The sequence below is a fragment of the Rhinolophus sinicus genome, linkage group LG03 (genome assembly GCF_036562045.2).
Source record: "Rhinolophus sinicus isolate RSC01 linkage group LG03, ASM3656204v1, whole genome shotgun sequence".
Taxonomy (NCBI): Eukaryota; Metazoa; Chordata; class Mammalia; order Chiroptera; family Rhinolophidae; genus Rhinolophus; species Rhinolophus sinicus.
This window is the reverse complement of record NC_133753.1, coordinates 25,436,631-25,454,356: the sequence shown is the minus strand read 5'-3', so window position 1 is coordinate 25,454,356 and position 17,726 is coordinate 25,436,631. Positions and strand designations below refer to the sequence as shown.

The window sequence follows — 17,726 nt, the reverse complement described above, 5'->3', positions numbered from 1 at the left end:
AATATATATAAAACTTTAATAATAACAAAACAAGAAACTTAATTTTAAAATGAACAGGGGATTTTAACACTTTACCAAAGACCATATATGGATGGCAAATAAGCACATGTAAAGATGCTCAAAATGCAAAGTAACCACGATGAGAGACCACTATATAACGGTTAGAATGGCTAAAACTTTAAAAAGCTGAACATACCAAGTGTTGATGAGAATATGGAGCAACTGGAACTCAAGTACATTGTTGGAGTGAATGTACATAGTACAAGCACTTTGTAAAACAGCTTGGCAGTATCTTAAAATGTTAAACATACACCTTCTTTATGATCTAGCCATTACACTCCCAGGTACTTTACCCTGGAGAAATGAAAGTATATGTCCATACAAAGACTTGTATACAAATGTTCATAGCAGCTTTATTTACAATAGCCAAAAACTGAAAACAAATCCAAATGTCCATCAACAGGTGAATGGATAAACAAAGTGTTTTATAGCTATACAATCGAATATTGCTCAGCATAAAAAGGAATGAATTATTGATACATGTTAGCACATGGGTCATCTCAAAATAATTATGCTAAGTGAAAGAAGTCAGACCCCCACTCCACCAAAAAAATGAAGTACATATTGTACGATTCCAGTATAGAAAGAAAATCAGTGGTTGCCTTGGGGGACGGAGTAATGAAAGGTAGAGGCAGGGGAAAGGCCAGGAGGGAGGGATTACAAGGGCTACAAGGACACTTGAGCACCATGGATATATTATTTTGATTGTGGTAATGGTTTCACAGATATATACATGTCAAAACTTATCAAATTGTACATGTTAAATTAGTGTTTATTGTATGTCAATTATATTTCAGTAAAGCTGGTTTTGTTTTGTTTTGTTTTTAATGAAAAAGCAACCCAGGGACTTCTGCTTCTGGAAAGAAGGAGTAGATATACTCTTCCATATTCCTCCCACAAAGTACAACTAAAACTCCTGGACATTGTTTATACAATAAAAATAAGTTATTGGAAGGTAAAGAAAACAAGGCATACCAACTAGGGACTTTTGGACCCAAGGAACAACATGGTGGTGAGTTCCCTGGATATTCTTTTTCCTTTATATATTTCAGACTAGGTTCTGGAAAAGTTGATAACCACAAAACACCAACAACTGTAGACTATAAAAAGACCCAGAAAAATCCTGCTCTCTTTAGCCAAAGGGCCAAGAAAGGGACAGCCTAGCAGGGCATCCTAATATCCTTGCTGGATTGGTGTCAGAAAAGGAGCGAGTGAGGAGCTGATACCCCATGGTGTTAGAGGAGGCCACATGGAGAATAGTCATAAAGCACCCTTCCTCCTCCCAGCTCAGGTAGTTATCAGTGGAGGCCTAGTGGGGAGCCTGACCTCCCATCCCCCCCTAGAAATAATGAGGTGTTCTTCCCCTGGCAGGGTGAGTGGACAACCTGGACTTCCACACCCATCTGACAGTAATGAGGAGCAAACCCCCCCATCACTACTAGCACAATGTCATAAGATTTAAATAAAATCTGAAGTATCATAATATTATGGCCAAAATGTATAGGAATCAATAAAAATCATTCATACAAAGAACCAGGAAAATCTCAACTTGAAAGAGAAAAGATAATAGATATTAACTCTGAAATAACACAAATGTTAGAATTATCTGACAAGGATTTTAAAGCTGTGATCACAAAAATGTTTCAACAATTATAAACACTTGAAACAAATAAAAAACTATAAAGTCGCAGCAAAGAAATAGAAGATATAAAGAAGAACCAAATGGAAATTTTAGAACTGAAGCACACAATTAAAAAAAAAATCTCAATGAATGGGCTCCACAGCAGAATGCAGAGGATAAAAGAAAGACGTAGTGAACTAGAAGAGAGAACAATAGAAATCACCCAACCTGAGCAACAGAGAGAAAATAGTCTTGGGGAGGAGGGGAGAAGAGCCTGGGAAACTCATGGGACTATACCAAGAGATCTAACATTTGTGTCAGTGGAGTCCCAGAAGGGAGTGGGACTGAAACTATACTCTAAGAATAACAGCTGCAATTTTCCCACATTTGGCAAAAGACACAAATCTACAGATTTCAAGAAGCTTAATGAATTCTAAAAAGGATAAACCTAAAGACATCCACACCAAGGGACATCAAAATCAAATTTTAAAGACAAAGAAAAACTCTTGAAAGCAATGAGAGAGCAATGACACCTCACTTATAAGTGGAAACAATTTGAATGAAAGCGTATTTCTCATTACAAACCACAGAGACCTAAAGGAAGGGCCAAAACATTTTTCAAGTGCTAAAATAAAAGGACTGTAAACCCAGAATTTTGAATCCAGTAAAAATATCCTTCGGGAATAAAGAAAACAAGCATTCACAGATGAAGGAAAACTAAGAGAAGTTGGTACTAGCAGACTTACTTTAAAAGAATGGCATTTTAAATAAAGTACACACTCAGAAGGAATTATTTTTTAAAAAAGGAAACCTGGAACATCAGGAATAAAGAAAGAACAAGAGTAAAAATATGAGTAAATACAAGAGGCACTTCTCAAATTTTTAAAATTATGTTTGATGGTTGAAGCAAAAATTATAACACTGTCTGATGTGGTTTTCAATGTATGTAGAGGAAATGTTTAAGACACTATATTATAAATGTGAGAGGGTGAAGAGATTTAAATGATGAGAGGGAGCCATAGGTGTGATTACAAAGAGTTAGGATGAGGGAGGTCTTTTTGGTGAGGGAATAGTTTTGTATCTGATTATGGTGATGGTTCCATAAATCTATACATGTGATAAAGTACCATGTTTCCCCGAAAATAAGACGTAGTCGGGCAATCAACTCTAATGAGTCTTTTGGAGCAAAAATTAATATAAGATCCAGTATGATATTATTATATCATATTATATCATATTATATCATATTGTATCATATTATATCATATTATATTATATTATATTAAAGATCCGATCTTATATTACAGAAAATAAGACCGGGTCTTATATTAATTTTTGCTCCAAAAGATGAACTAGAGCTGATTATCCATCTAGGTCTTATTTTCGGGGAAACACAGCAGCACAGAAGTATGCATACACATTTTACCAACGCCAATTTTCTGGTTTCGATATTGTACTATAGTTACGTAAGGCGTATCCATTGGGAGAAATTGGATGAATGACATAGGGGATCTCTGTACTATGTTTGCAACTTCCTGTGAATCTATAATTATTTCAAAATAAAAAGTTAATTAAAAATACAAAGATATTATATAAAATCCCAAATAAAGCAATACCTAATAAGTGAAAGCAAAATGAAACAAACCCAAGTGTGTTAACTGAGTTATTAATAGTAGCACAACCACACAGAGAAACTATTTCAAGTGACCTTAGAACATAGTAATTTGACTCTGCATTCTTAACAGGAACTACCCTAAGAACAAAATGAAAAAATAAACCTTAAACCATTTTCAGTAATCTTATTGTTGGTAGTCTCATGTTATCCTGATACTGTTGTAGGTGTGTATATTGTGGGGAAAAGGCAAGTAATTATGTTGGCATCATTAAGAGCCAGGATTTTTTTAGTGTAAGAGAAAGGAGATACAGAATTAAGATAGTTAAGTAAAAACTGTGTAAAACTGAATTGAATGAGGAATATCAGTATAATTTCATACGTAGTTTCTCTTTTAAAAAAAGAAATTATAGGGCTGGCCCGGTAGCTCAGGCGGTTGGAGCTCCGTGCTCCTAACTCCGAAGGCTGCCAGTTCAATTCCCACATGGGCCGTGGGCTCTCAACCACAAGGTTGCCAGTTCGATTCCTTGACTCCCGCAAGGGATAGTGGGCCCTTCCCCCTGCAACTAAGGTTGAACACGGTACCTTGAGCTGAGCTGCCGCTGAGCTCACGGATGGCTCAGTTGGTTGGAGCGAGGGCTCTCAACCACAAGGTTGCCGGTTCGACTCCCACAAGGGATGATGGGCTGCGCCCGCTGCAACTAGCAACAGCAACTGGACCTGGAGCTGAGCTGCGCCCTCCACAACTAAGACTGAAAGAACAACTTGAAGCTGAACGGCACCCTCCACAACTAAGACTGAAAGGACAACAACTTGACTTGGAAAAAAGTCCTGAAAGTACACACTGTTCCCCAATAAAGTCCTGTTCCCCTTCCCCAATAAAATCTTTAAAAAACAAATTATATTTCTTAGTTCTGCTCACTAAAAATTCCTAGAAGCAATGACCAACCCAGGATCAAAGGGCACCACTAGCATGTCATCTCTGAGTAATATTTCCTACAAAAAGGAAACAGGGTTTCTTAGAGAAATAGTTGATTGCAGGTCGGAGGCAGTTAAGTGCCTAACATGAGCCTGAAATTTGTCCTAATATTAGGATACCAAGAAAGCTATCAAAAATTACTGGAGAATAATAGCAGCAACAGATTAAAATACATCCAATATGTTTAAATCTGTGAATACACAATGGTACTCAAATAAATAAATAAACTTTATTGATCACCTCTGGAGAATACCAGGGAACCAAACACATTATTTTGAAAACAGGTAAATAAAGGGGGGAAATTATTTATCCTGCCTTTCACATGTGAACTGTACTTCACAATAACCAAAATTTTAATGAGATCCTATTTGGATCCTGACATAAACTACAGGGGGAAAGAAATGTTGACCAAATATTTGATGATATTAAAGTCTCACTGTTAACTTTGAGCTTTGATAGCTATTGTTGGTTTGTTGGTTTCTTTTTTTAAGTCCTTACCATTTAGAAATACATGCTGAAATATTTACAGATAAAATAATATGCATCTTGGATTTGTTTCAAAATAACCTGGGGTCGAGAAAGAAAGTGGGAGGTGAGTGTAATGAAACCAGATCAGCCACTGCGTTGATCATTGTTGAGGCTAGGTGACAAAGACATGGAGATTCATTTTACCATTGTCTCCACTTTTGAGTGGGTTTGAAATTTCTCATAATAAAAAAATTTTTAAATATACCCATATAGCACCAAAAAAGTGCATTCCTATAGTTGTCTCCCTAATCCCCACCAACTTGTCTTTATTCTTCTGTTCTCTGGAGCTCAGAAGACTAGTGTCATAATAATAGTAAAATCAACAAAAGTAGCCAGCATTTTTAGAACACACACTATATGCTGAACTCATATTATGAGCTTTTTTTTAAATGAATATATGCATTTAATACTGACAAAATCCTTAGGTAAGTACTATCATTAACCCCATTTTACAGATGAGGAACCTTAGGGAGGGAGGGCTGATGACAAAGCTAAGCCTCAAACCCAGAGCCGACTGCAGATTCCCACACTAACACACAAGGGGGTAAAAGATGAAGACACCTGCCCTCAGTCTTCCCTTTTCTGGGCTAAACACCCTGCTTCTCTCCTACCAATGAAGCTTCAATAACCCACACCATCCTTGGAACACCTGCCAAGAACTGTAAAAGTAGTTGAGTTGCTTGAAGGAATCACAGCCTGCTGTACAGCTTGCCCCACCGCACTTGCACTGCAGGGACTACCAGACAAGCTCTGGTCCCCATCCATCCATACCGGGAGCCCAAGCATGCGCACATCCAGGGGTATCATGGCTCACCTGGGCCTCGGTGCCTCTTCTCCATCCAGATGTAGCAGTTGTTCTGGGCCACCCCAGTCTGCGAGTCCAGGAAGGGGAGCCGCACGCTGCGCTCTGCACACAGCCGCGAGTTATAACTACGGCAGTGCTCAATGGCTTCCTTGTAGAACTGGTCCCCAAGCCTGCGGGGAGACAGAGAGAAGGAATGAGGCTGGGGAAAACCAAAATACACCCAGAGGGAAACTGATGCCACCAATCGTCCTCCCTGGGAAGATTCTACAGTTATGAAGACTAAGGCAACAAATACCAAGGGCCTGGAGCCAAGGCGCAAAACTCAGCTGGGTGTCAGGTCTCAACCAGGTTCTATTTCCTATGCCAAATCTACCAGGCAACTTAGAAACCTCTTTAACAAAGAGCCAAAGGCCCCTAGAATAAACTGAAAATTAATAAACAGAAACCTCATTTAAAATGGAGTCAGGAGGCTAGCAGAGAGAGCTCAGTGCACATTACTGATCCCAACCGGAAGAGTGGTACCTTGCATCTCTGATAGGAAGTGTTACACCTGGTGCTACACCTCAGCAGGAGGAAGATGATACCTCCTCGCCCAGTAACAGCTCAGCCAATGGGAGACTGTCATAACTCAGCCAATGAAAAGTCACTCTACTTCGAACTCTCAGTTTCTACCAATGGACTCTTCATTTACAACAGCCCTGGCCAAGTCCGTAAAAAAAGCTTCTCTGCTGTTTCTGTTCACTATTGGACTATATATTCTGAATTGCAGTTATTTTGTTCCCGAATAAATCAACTTTGCTGGAGAAATACCTGCCCGTCTAAAGTCAACAAAACCACCAGTAAAAGTGCCAAGTCCTCGTTCTAGGAAGCCAGAGGTCCCACTCCAGAACAGAGGTAGCTCTGAAACAACCTTCATGGTATCTACTAGGATATCAGGCTCCCAGAGCCCCCTCATTATTATCCCCCGTTATCCACACTTTGTTCTCAGTAATTGCCATCAAAGGTACTCTAGAATGAACCCAAATCACCAGCATAGATGCACAGAGAGACATGCATTAATTTGTTAGAGCCTGTCCACTGGCCAAAAATAACTCTCCAGAAAATCCACCAAAAGAACGGTTTATTCAGGAAAAGGAAAAGAAAAAAAGAGGTCACCCTAGGAGTGTGTGAACGTGCACTTGCCGGCCAGTGTTCCAATCGGCTGCCCACATGAAAAAAGCCTGGATTCCAAGATGGCTTCTCTATTTATTAGCATCCCTCCCAGGGAAGTTTAATACGACAGTTTAATACGAAGTCAGGACTAGAGAGTTAACAAGGGGCCAGCCCTACCCATAGTTCTCCCAGCTCTATGGTTAATCATCTTAAAATGCCAGTTCACTTTTATCAAGCCGCACACTTAGAAAAAAAATAACTTTATGATGGAAAACAAAAGAAAAATTTTAAATACTAATAGTTGAATCTTGAACGCAAAATAATTCAATCCCTAGGGTTTAAAACACAAATATAAAGACCATTGTGGTTTGCTGAAGTGATGATCTAATTCAGCATAGTAAGTTTTATGTTCCCGAATCTTTGGTATCCTTGGACATGTGGTGATGCTAATTTTCAGATAATATCCTTTTCAAACACCAAAAATATAACACTGATAAAACTGATCAAATGTAAAGCACAAAAGTAATCAATGGGATCAAATACCTAACAAATGAAAGATAGGCACACGTTAGAAGTTAATAAATGGCTCATGTTAATACAAATGTAATAACATGACCTCTGCCAGGTAAACTTGAGTTTCTTAGTGGAAAGAGAAGGGAAAATTAGGAAGGGAAGAGCCAGGGGATTACAGGGCCAAAGAGAATCAAGTAGCTCATTTTGAAGTGACATTATGAATGTCCCTTTGTCTTGGTTCCATGTAGATTTGAAAAGCCAAAATCGGGAAAAGAAAGTCACTAAGTTAAAAATAATACATTTCTTAACCAAAATATTTAGAATAAATATTTTGAATTTAGAATTTAAAAAAATCAAAAATTGAAATGGATCTTTCTATACTTTTTTTAAAAAAGTATGGAGTCAGCATCTACCAAAGGGTTTAAAGCAAATTTCTTATTCTGGGAGGATATGATCATTGAAGCTTCTGAGGCATCTTTTAGAAATTACTTATTGACATGCCCCCTTTAAAAAATAAAAAAAAAGCCTTTTGCTCCCTTTTCACTCTTAAACAACTTCACTCTCACAAGGAAGGCATAATTTGTTCAGAAAGTGTCCTAACAGTCGAAAACCAAACTGTAATCAAATTATAATAGTCACACAGCTGGAACTGAATTGGGGAGGGGGGATGAAACCCATTAAAATGCTATAAAACAGAACAGCGCATACACTGATGTAATCAAAGTTGGTAACAAGGATCATGAGATTGATCAAAACTAAAGAACCATTTCCAACAAAGTGTTTGCATCTGTGTCCCACCAGCTTAAATGTCTCCTTCTGCTAAAGCAATGGAGCTCAGTGTAACAGAACTTTCACAGGCAGCTCAGCCCAAGCTAGATGACACAGCCCGCCCAGAGTGTCCTGGAGTCTCCACCTCCCCTCCACAGAACAGCGACCAGCCACGCCACACTGATGAGAACTGACAAGAACACATGACAGAGAGGTGTCCGGTGTGAGAAACAGTTATCTGTTTTCCCACGATCTTTTGACAAACTGCCAAAAAAGATTAACTTTTCCAACCCCAGAAATTTTGCTGAAAGACAACCCATTAAAAAAAGAAAAGAAAATGGTACACTAAAATTCATCAACTGGTGAGAACAGGGTTTCCATTTTCAAAACAAACTTCTGGAAGCCAGTACAAAAGAAATCTACATGAGGCTCTCAAATTAGACTTTTCCTAATATGCTCGTAACTCATATCCAACAGTTTTGATCCAAAGGACAGGAACAAGAAAATGAACTTGCTGAAAATGAAAAGTGAGGTTGGCCAAGTCCATGCCCCACGCGGAATGGAACAAGAAAGTCAAACAAAGTGGTGCGATGGGTGAAAATTAATTTCATCTTAAATACTTTCCACTTTCCTAACATGCAATGTTATTAGTACTAGGCATGTTAGAGGGGTGCATTTTTAAATGTAACTTTTGTGAATAATACCTCCCTTATGTAAACAGAAAATACTTTCTGGGACCTGGAACAACTGTATTAAAGATTGAAGCTGCAAAAAAATGTGACATCCAACACCCTCTCTGCCATAGTCTCCAGAGAAGTCACTTTTAAACAGACCAGGCGTTGGCAGAGATTTGGAAACAAAATTTAAAGGCTTTTTAAAGATATGGGAGGAGAAAAGAGATTTGAACCTCCTTGATAAATTCAAGAAGCTCTTCTCCAAAAGTTAATTAGCCAAAATCTTCACAGGGCTTCTTGCTTTGCTCTCTAGAAGAAAACAATGGCCAGGTCTCCCTTACCTGTGGAAAGCAATTCAAACAGAAGGACAATGTCCTTTTACTGTGTTTCCCTGAAAATAAGACCTAGCCGGACAATCAGCTCTAATGCGTCTATTGGAGCAAAAATTAATATAAGACCCGGTCTTATTTTACTATAAGACCGGGTCTTATATAACATAATATAATGTAATGTAATGTAATGTAAACCAGGTATAATATAATACTGGATCTTATATTAATTTTTGCTCCAAAAGACGCATTAGAGCTGATTACCTGGCTAGGTCTTATTTTCGGGGAAACCCAGTAAATATGGTATTTCTTTTTTAAAAATTAAAAAAAAAACACAATGATAGGATCCCAGGGGTAACATTTGCGTTCAAGTGGCAAGGGGCAGAAGGAGCAAGGAAAGGCAGCAAAGGACTCATTTTGTGAAGTGGCGACCAGTATGCCCCAGGGTAGGTCAGGCACAGCCCAGCCTCAGCCATCACCTGTCTGCACCAAACCAAGAGCACTGGCTTTTCCACAGGATGATAGATGTCTTGGTTGGCACAAGGAAGAGTAGAATGATGTTCTCATCAGCAACTGACTTCAGGCTACTCAAGGCTGCAATCAGAAGCAGCAAAGGGAACAAACGGCTGGACTCTCTGACAGAGAAGGAACCACCACCACCCTCTCCCAGGCCCCGCTGCTCGGAGCACTGCTAGCTGCCCAGTTCTGGGATTTGTGAGGGGTGAAATCCCTTAGGGATCCCATCTGGAGTGAGATTTCAATCCTAGCTCTGAGAGTGCTCCAGTGACCCTCCTGGAGCATATCTGTGGAGAAATGGATTCCAGGGGCCAAAGAGGATTCAGAGTGGAAAAAAAAGAGACTTCTCCAAAATGACTGCCAGCTAGGCTTTAAATGTGATTTTCAGAGCCTGTAACACCAGCCTCAAGACTTCTGCTCCTCTTCTTCTTCTCACTTCCATCTCCCTCTCTCTGGAGACCTGGCCTGTTATTCTCCTAGATTCCATTCCAGGGTGACCCCAGGTCCAGCCCTCCAACCCAGACACCTGGGGCCCCTCGCTCTTCACTGTCTCTCTGGTCCTGTGTTCTGACCTAAGTGCAGGTGTCCTGCCTTACCTCAAACACCTGTCCAAAAGCAGATTGCTTATCTCCTGCCAGAGCCTGCTCCCTCCTCCAGAGTCTCCATTCTTCTAGGTTGGGGGGGGGGGTCTGAGAGAACACTACTATCCCATCTCCCTAGCAAGTTGTCCTTGGCTCTTCCCTGTCCTTCATCCCATCTGGCACTGAATTCATTCATTTCCCAGGGAGCTGTCCCTTTCTCTCCATTCCCACTGCGTGGCCACAAGTCCCCTTTGGCTGTAAAAATGGGACCTTGGCCCATCACTGCTATTTGTGGACAAAAACAGAGATAAGCAGAGATACAGAGAAGCCCTGGCCTGCAGCAGGATTTCTGGCTCCTCCTTCCCCCAGCAGCCTCTCTTTTTCTGTGGGTACCTGTGTTTCCTGCTGTCTCACTCAGCTATCCATACTTCCACAACTGCCCACAAACATACATTAAAATTCATTTATACCGATATGCTAACTTCCTCGTGGTTTGTATTTAAACATGTGTAACTCTTAACTGGCACAGAAAGCTATCTCCCATTTATGTGAGATCTCCCAGAATTGTGAGAAATAAACATATGTTGTTTAAGCCACGCAAGTCTATGGTTATTTTGTTATCGCAGCCCAAGCTGACTAAGAAAGACTGTTTCTAATATTTAAAATAGGAAAGAGCTATAGAGGATACGTAAGAGAGTCCAATCCCCTTTCTCCCTCATTCTGTCTTCTTCCAATAAAGACAACAATAATACTGCTACTAATAATGTCATTTTGAACTTAATTCAATGTTTAATATTTGTCTTCCCTACTAGACTATGAACTCCATGAAGGTAGGGACCACATCTACAGGGCCACTGCACACAGCCATTCAGGCTTTTCACTAAGAAACTCCAGGGGGCGCCATTCATACAAACTTCAATATGAATGGCGCCCCCTGGAGCAGTCACCCAGCAGCACTGCAGAGCTGGCCTGTGTACTGATTTACCCCCAGGGACTACAGAGCCAGCACACAGTAGGTGTCCAATAAGTCTTTGTTGAACTGCTTTCAACAAAAACTCCTATATCACTCAGCTATGGTAGGTGTTTACATTAGAGCAGTAAAGTATATGCTGCATGCATGGGCAGTCTTCTGAGTTTTTTGCACATATAGATTGATGATTTAGATTGCATGGCTATCCACTTGTAACTTTAGAAAAAAATTGAAAGAATGTCTGCAGTCACTCTCATTTAGTTATCACGCGGCTCCTGGGTTACTGCAGCATTCTCCTGCCTGCAACCACTGTAGCATTTCTCCCACCCACATCCTGACAAAAAGAAATCTCCCTCAAACCCAGGCTTCAGACTTTTATTCATCAGTACAGAAGCCAAGATGGCTCCCAATGGTTTCCAAATTCCCCTGCCAAGATGTCAGGGCTCTTGGAGAGCTGTACAGCGGAAAGAACAGAGACTTGGAATCAGGCAGGGCTGAGTCCAGCTCCACCGCTTACTGGCTACACAATACTGGGGCAAATGACTTACCCTCCCTGAGCCTAAAGTCTACTTCCCACAATATGGGTAACATAATGCCTGCTTCAGGTCCATGAGAGAATCAAATGAAATGGAGCCTCTGGCACACAGGGAAATACCTATGATCGGTGGTGCTTCCTTTTTCCTTCTCGCAAAGAGCAGTACCTTCTGCCATTTTATGACATGACCCTCTGCCTGAGCAGGCTGATGCCCTCCATGTGACACACATACACACCACATTCACTACTGTAGTGTTTTTAAGGCTGTCAGGTGATCGCCTAAACCTCTGCCCCAAGATACTAGGCAACAGGGCGGCAGAGGTCGAACCTCAGGCAGGATGATCTCAGAAGCCCAAAGCCTGCCCCAAGTGAACAGACCACATCTGGCTTGTTTGTCACTCTGTCCCCAAGCCTAGCACAGAGCTTGCCATGTAGGCTTGAATGATGAATAAATGAATACGTGAATCTTCATCTGATCTTTCTGCATATATGAAGCAGACAGCCCTACCTACCCCTGGACTCCAACAAAATACTTTGCCTCCTGCCCTTGGTCTGGCTGGGCTTACCCTGTTCAAGGGCTGACTGAGTCCTGCCTCTTCCAGAAAGCCTCCTAGTTATCCCTGTTAATAGTGCTTGCTTTTTGCCTTCTCTGAGCTCCCCAACTGTCTCACTTATGTTTGGCCAGTCTGTACTGCCCTCCTTATTTCTTTCCACCCAACAAGATTATAAGCATCTTGAAGATAGGGGCTAAGAGTTACAAACTCTGTGCTACCCAACCAAGCACAGTGCTGGGAATGTAGAAGCATGTGATAAATATGGATGGCTTAATGGACACGTCATGCCATCCTTTGCAAACTAATAGAGGCTTCACAGTTGAGAGAGGCTTGGGACACTCTAACTTTCTCCATATGAAAATGAGGTGAGCCTGAAGTTATCTAACGTCTCCAGAGTACAGCATTAGGCATCTGAAAACAGCCTACAAGTTCAAATTCTACTGAATTTTCCCCATCATCTTAAAAACGTTCACTTCAGTTCTTGAGATTTTCATTTCTCCTTCTATAACATTCATGCCACTCTGCCAGATGCAGAATATTCATTCCCCTTCTCTGAACTTTACAAGAAGCTCACTAATACTGTACTGTGTATTGTCATCAGACCCACCTCTGGAAAGACTAGTGCCTCCGATGATGCAGGAAACCCCTTTTGTGCTTATCAAGAATGCCATCACCCCACTCTCCAGAATAGCCTAGGGCAGTGGGTTTCAAACTTTGGTTTGTGTCAGAATCAGTGGGGATCAGGAGGGGGGTGCTGTGAAATTCTGATTCTGGAGGATTGAGATGTGATCCAGACATCTCTGTATTTTTGACAGATCTGCCCCCTCCCCAGTGATTCTGAGAAATATGAAACTCACTTATCTAAGGATAGCTCCCCAACCTCCAAAGCAAGGGCATGAACAAGAGGGCCTTGTGAAGTTCTTGGGTCATGTTTTAATGACAGACCTGGAAAGCCTAATTAACTGCCTTTAACTCAGCTGGTATTGTTCCCATGGGGAAATTTTTCAGGCTGGCATGGATTAACCTGGCAGCACTAACCTGGAGCAGACTATTCCCACAGCAGTCTTCATCCCTAACAAAACATCCAAGAGGCCTGGTCAAGGCAAACGTACGGCAAAGACCCAAACATATGGCAAAGACATCTTTAGGGTGGTCACTCTGGCCGTGACCTTCATAACATCACAGCAAAGGCACATTGAGAACAAGGGCACTGCCTTGCAAAGCCAAGTCAGATGAAGAATTTGAACCCTAAAATGCCCATCAATGCTTAAATGCCACTCAGCCTGATGTTCAGGCCTGCTAGACCTAATAAATCCCTTTTGTGGCATCTACTCAGGTGAAGATTTTTCAGGGACTTATTATGCAAAGCTCCCTAAGCAAGATGGAATTTACATTGAACCTGGCCATGATTTCTGAGCTGCCACTGGGTGTTCTGATGACATACACAACTCAGGGTTGAAGACAAGGGGTTGCCAAGGACAAGAGACTGGAGGCAGGAGAAAAGCAGTGTGACTCCTTCCAGTAAATAATGGGGGGAGGGGAGTGTTAAGAAAGGGGATGCTCTGGGGAGAGCAGCTTTTCTTGTGTTCAAGGTTTGCCTTCCAAATGGCATCCAGACGTGACAAAATAAATCTCTCCACTGGAGACTAAAAAATGTGTAGAATGCAACCAACTTTCAAAAGAGAAAAAAAGAGACTATTTTATCTAGAGTGAAGCATACCTAGAAAAAAAAACCACACACCCCTCACAGAAACTTCACTGAGAAGTATTTTTACTTTCCCTGGTTCATAGTCAGTCCTTTTTGAAACCCCAGCTATGAGCTGGGCACAAGTATGCTGTCCCCTAGGTGTGACTGCCAGCGGAAGCAGACCATTGATTAGAGACAATTCTTGGACAGACCCCCATCTTTACTGCTGGAATATAAGGGCCTCAATGCTGCCCTACCCAATAAAGGGAATATTGGTCTGACATTTAAAACACAACAATAGCAGGGTGGCCAGTTATCTCAGTTGGTTAGAACATAGTGCTGGCGGCACCAAGGTTGCTGGTTTGATCCCCACATGGGCCAATGTGAGCTGCACCCTCCAACACACAACCACAAAGAACATGTCCTTCTGTCATCAATTCTCAACAATTTTTTTTTAAATGAACATCAGATCATGACATTCTCCTCCTTAAATTGCTCCAGTGGCTTCTTATTGCACTCAGAATAAAATCTGAACTCCTTCCCATGGCTACAGGCTCCCAGACTATCTGGCCAGGCCCACCTTTCCTACTTCACCTTGTTTCCTGCCCCCCTTGCCTGTTGGACTCCATCCTCACTGTTATTTCTTACTGTCCCTCTAATATACCAAGATCACCTCACCTCAGGACCTTTGCATATGCTGTTCCCTCTTCCTGGTATACATTTCTCGCAGATCTCCACGTGACTGACTTCTCCTCCTTCTCTGACCCACTCTCTAGGGTCGCCCACCCTGTTCCTCTCCTGCTCTAACCCTTGCTACCTCATACTCATCCTTTTCATAATACTTACTCTCACTATCAAAAATTTTCCTGTTTTCTCTTTGCCTGCTGAGCGTCTCTACACAACAAAATTGTGAGCTCCATGACAGCAGGGTCTTTATTTCTCTTGTCTACAAATGGATCCCCTGCACCTAATGCAGGATTTGACACATAGGAAATGCTGAGCAGATATCCCTGAACAAATAAATGAGAGATCTAGGACTACCTACAACAGACCGTGGATGGTGTGGAAGCCTGGCCTTCAAGAGGGCAAGAAGGTCAGTGCTGAGAGGCCCCGAGCACAGGGAATGAGACTCACACGACCACCTTCTCACTTCTGATGCCCCCTGCTCAGCACACTCATGACAATGGGTGAGGGACCCATTCTGCTGTCCATACTTGAATCTTGCTCATGTCCCCACAAAGCTACCCACACATCCCAAAACCTGGAGAGAAGTGGGGCCAAGTGGATACATGATGCCATTTGTGACATCAGCCAGTCCTTTCTATGTCCCAAAAGGACATTCCAGGCCCGATAATGGCATGGTAAACTAGCAGTGCCAGGAGATGGTTCCCAACATACCCACTCCCCTTCCCTGAAAGGGCCTCTTTCTGAATTAACCTCTTCTGCATGTTCTTTCTCAGATTGCTGATCCATGCTCTCTCCTAGAGCCCCAAGCCTTCGGGTAGTGGCAGGGACAGGAGCAGGATGGGGGTGGGGAAGCACTGCTTGACGGGAAATCAATGGAAACTTGAAGGTCATCCGGAGAGCTCTGTCTCCCCATCATGCACCTGCTGGGATGGGATTTGTGGTCCTGACCTTGCTTGGGGGCCTCTGCCCTCCTGTCAGAATTAGTTACAATCAGCCTGCAGAAGCAAAGGCCCTGCAGACCAAGTGATCTCCGGGTTGTCCTTCTAAGGGACATCAAGCCAAACAAAGAAACACTAAGTCTTATTTAACCTGTCACAAGGTTGAGAGTCACCCCAATTTCTCTTGGCAGCCCCCTGGGAAAACTGTCTCAGGCCTGCTGTGGTTCTTTTTGGTTTTGTTCGGTTTTTCTGAGGTACACATTTATAAACCTTTAATGAGGACAGAACAAAGCCAGCCTGACCAAGAGGCTGGTCCTGTCCCCAAATTTAAGTTCTCTGGTGGAAAAGATGGAAATAGCCTAGGAAATTAAGACCAAAACCAAAAGAAAGGTGACTGCACCCTAGAAATACCTAAATCTGCCTTCATAACTTCTACATCCAACTTAATGACAAAGGACACCAAAACCTCCATAAGGGAGCTCTTCTTCTTCCTGTCCCAACAACTGTACGGGGATGTGACTGAATTTACAATCTGATCTCCATTCCTCATGAACCAATTTTTCCAGGTGCCCTCCCTCCCTCCCTCCCTCCCTCCCTCCCTCCCTCCTTCCCTCCCTCCCTTCTTTCTTTCATTCCTTCTTTCCTCCCTCCCTCCCTCTCTTTCTTCCTTTTTTCCTTCCTTCCTTCCCACGCCTTTCCCCCTCCCCCCCCCAGTCTTCTTCATAATCTTTCCACCTCAGCAAGAGTCACTTAATATATGTGTCAGGGGCAAAGCGTTCAGCCCACATCTCCAACCCAAAAGTTGAAGATGAGTCTGGTATAAAAATGAAGAAGAGATGCTCTCCACGTATTTATAGAAGGATGACAGGATGATGGTAATAATAATAGTGGCACGGCCACCATTTACTGAGCACTTTCCATGTGTGCCAGGCTCTATTGTAAGCACTGTACATGTATTATCTGATTTCATCAACAGCCCCATCCTTTTCTTTCCCCCTATTTTACAGATAAGAAAAGTGGGGCACAGAGGGTTAAGCCAAGGCCTTCTGGGTCCAGGACCTCGCTCTTGGCCGCTCTCCTATCAGCCTCTCACAGGGGCACCATTGCCCCTTCACAGCAGTTGTGCCTCCAGAACTAGAATATCTCAAACAACACTTCTTTTCCTGGAGGTACCAAATTTCTCTAAGAGCATCACTGATTTGCTGGGTAATCTTTCTCTTTCTTTGTCTCGGTTTCCCAAACTGCCAAATAGTCCAAAGGTAAATAAATGTTCCTGACACAGAGCCACCTCTCAGTAACTCATGAAGTAGGTTGATTATGGAGGCTGCCTGAAAAGATACATCAGAGAAATCCAAAATGTTATTATGCAGTTTAGAAACCACAAGTATCCCAAATGTGAGCATGGGGTGATGGACGCTGCGAAGCTGTGTGGTTCTGAACATCTACTGACAGGAGGAAAAGAAAGATGCCAGATTATCATAACTAATGAGTCAGATTTAAGAATCCCAGAGGGTTAGACATTGTCCGATGCCTTCGTTGTATTGCAAGGAAAATGAATAACCAGAGAGGCGAAGTGATTTCCTTCAGTCACATAGGAGGAAGGCTGAGATTAGATCCTCAGTGTCCAAGTTGACTTCAAGGATTTCTCCACTGTTTACAGCAGAGGTCTACAAACTACAGTCCCTGGGCGAAATCTGGCCCCCCACGAATTTCTATAAATAAAGTTTTATAGGAAGAAGGTCATGCCCATTTGTTTTCGTATTGTCTGTGTCTGCCTTCACGCTAGCTATGATGGTAGATAGAGCTGAGTAGTTCCAACAGATTGCACGGCCTGCAAAGCCTAAAATATTTACCATCTGGACCTTTACAGAAAAAGTCTGCCATCCTAGTTTACAGCGTAAGTCCTGACTAGTGAAAAGACTCCACCCTTGGAATGAAAGAAAATAGAATGGGAGGCCCAAGAGTCACACAGCTTAAGCAAATAGTTTTACAATTATCCAAGCTTGGTACAACTTAATAAAAACCCATAAATATAGTTAATAACAAGGAAAACAAGCACTAGCTCATCCTACCTATTTAATAATTATTGTTAACTACACCAAGCAAAACTCACCACTGAAAATTAATTTTTTTCTAGCCTCCCTTGAAAGCCCTTTTCCATTGGGGAAATGCTGCTGGCCAATAGGTAAAATGATGCTTCTTACTGATACACAGGCC

General features: G+C 42.1%; 1 protein-coding gene across 2 annotated transcripts in view; it reads right to left on the bottom strand.

The window, feature by feature from the left end:
* Positions 1-17,726, bottom strand: part of DPF3 (double PHD fingers 3) — a 254,240-nt gene that overhangs the window by 139,857 nt on the left and 96,657 nt on the right. For both annotated transcript variants that reach the window (XR_012494614.1, XM_019733356.2), the window contains exon 2: positions 5,615-5,775. Coding sequence is in view for 1 of the 2 variants with exons in the window: in XM_019733356.2 (XP_019588915.1) it covers positions 5,615-5,775 (161 nt within the window). In the remaining variant the exon portion in view is untranslated. The remainder of the gene's footprint in view (positions 1-5,614; positions 5,776-17,726) is intronic.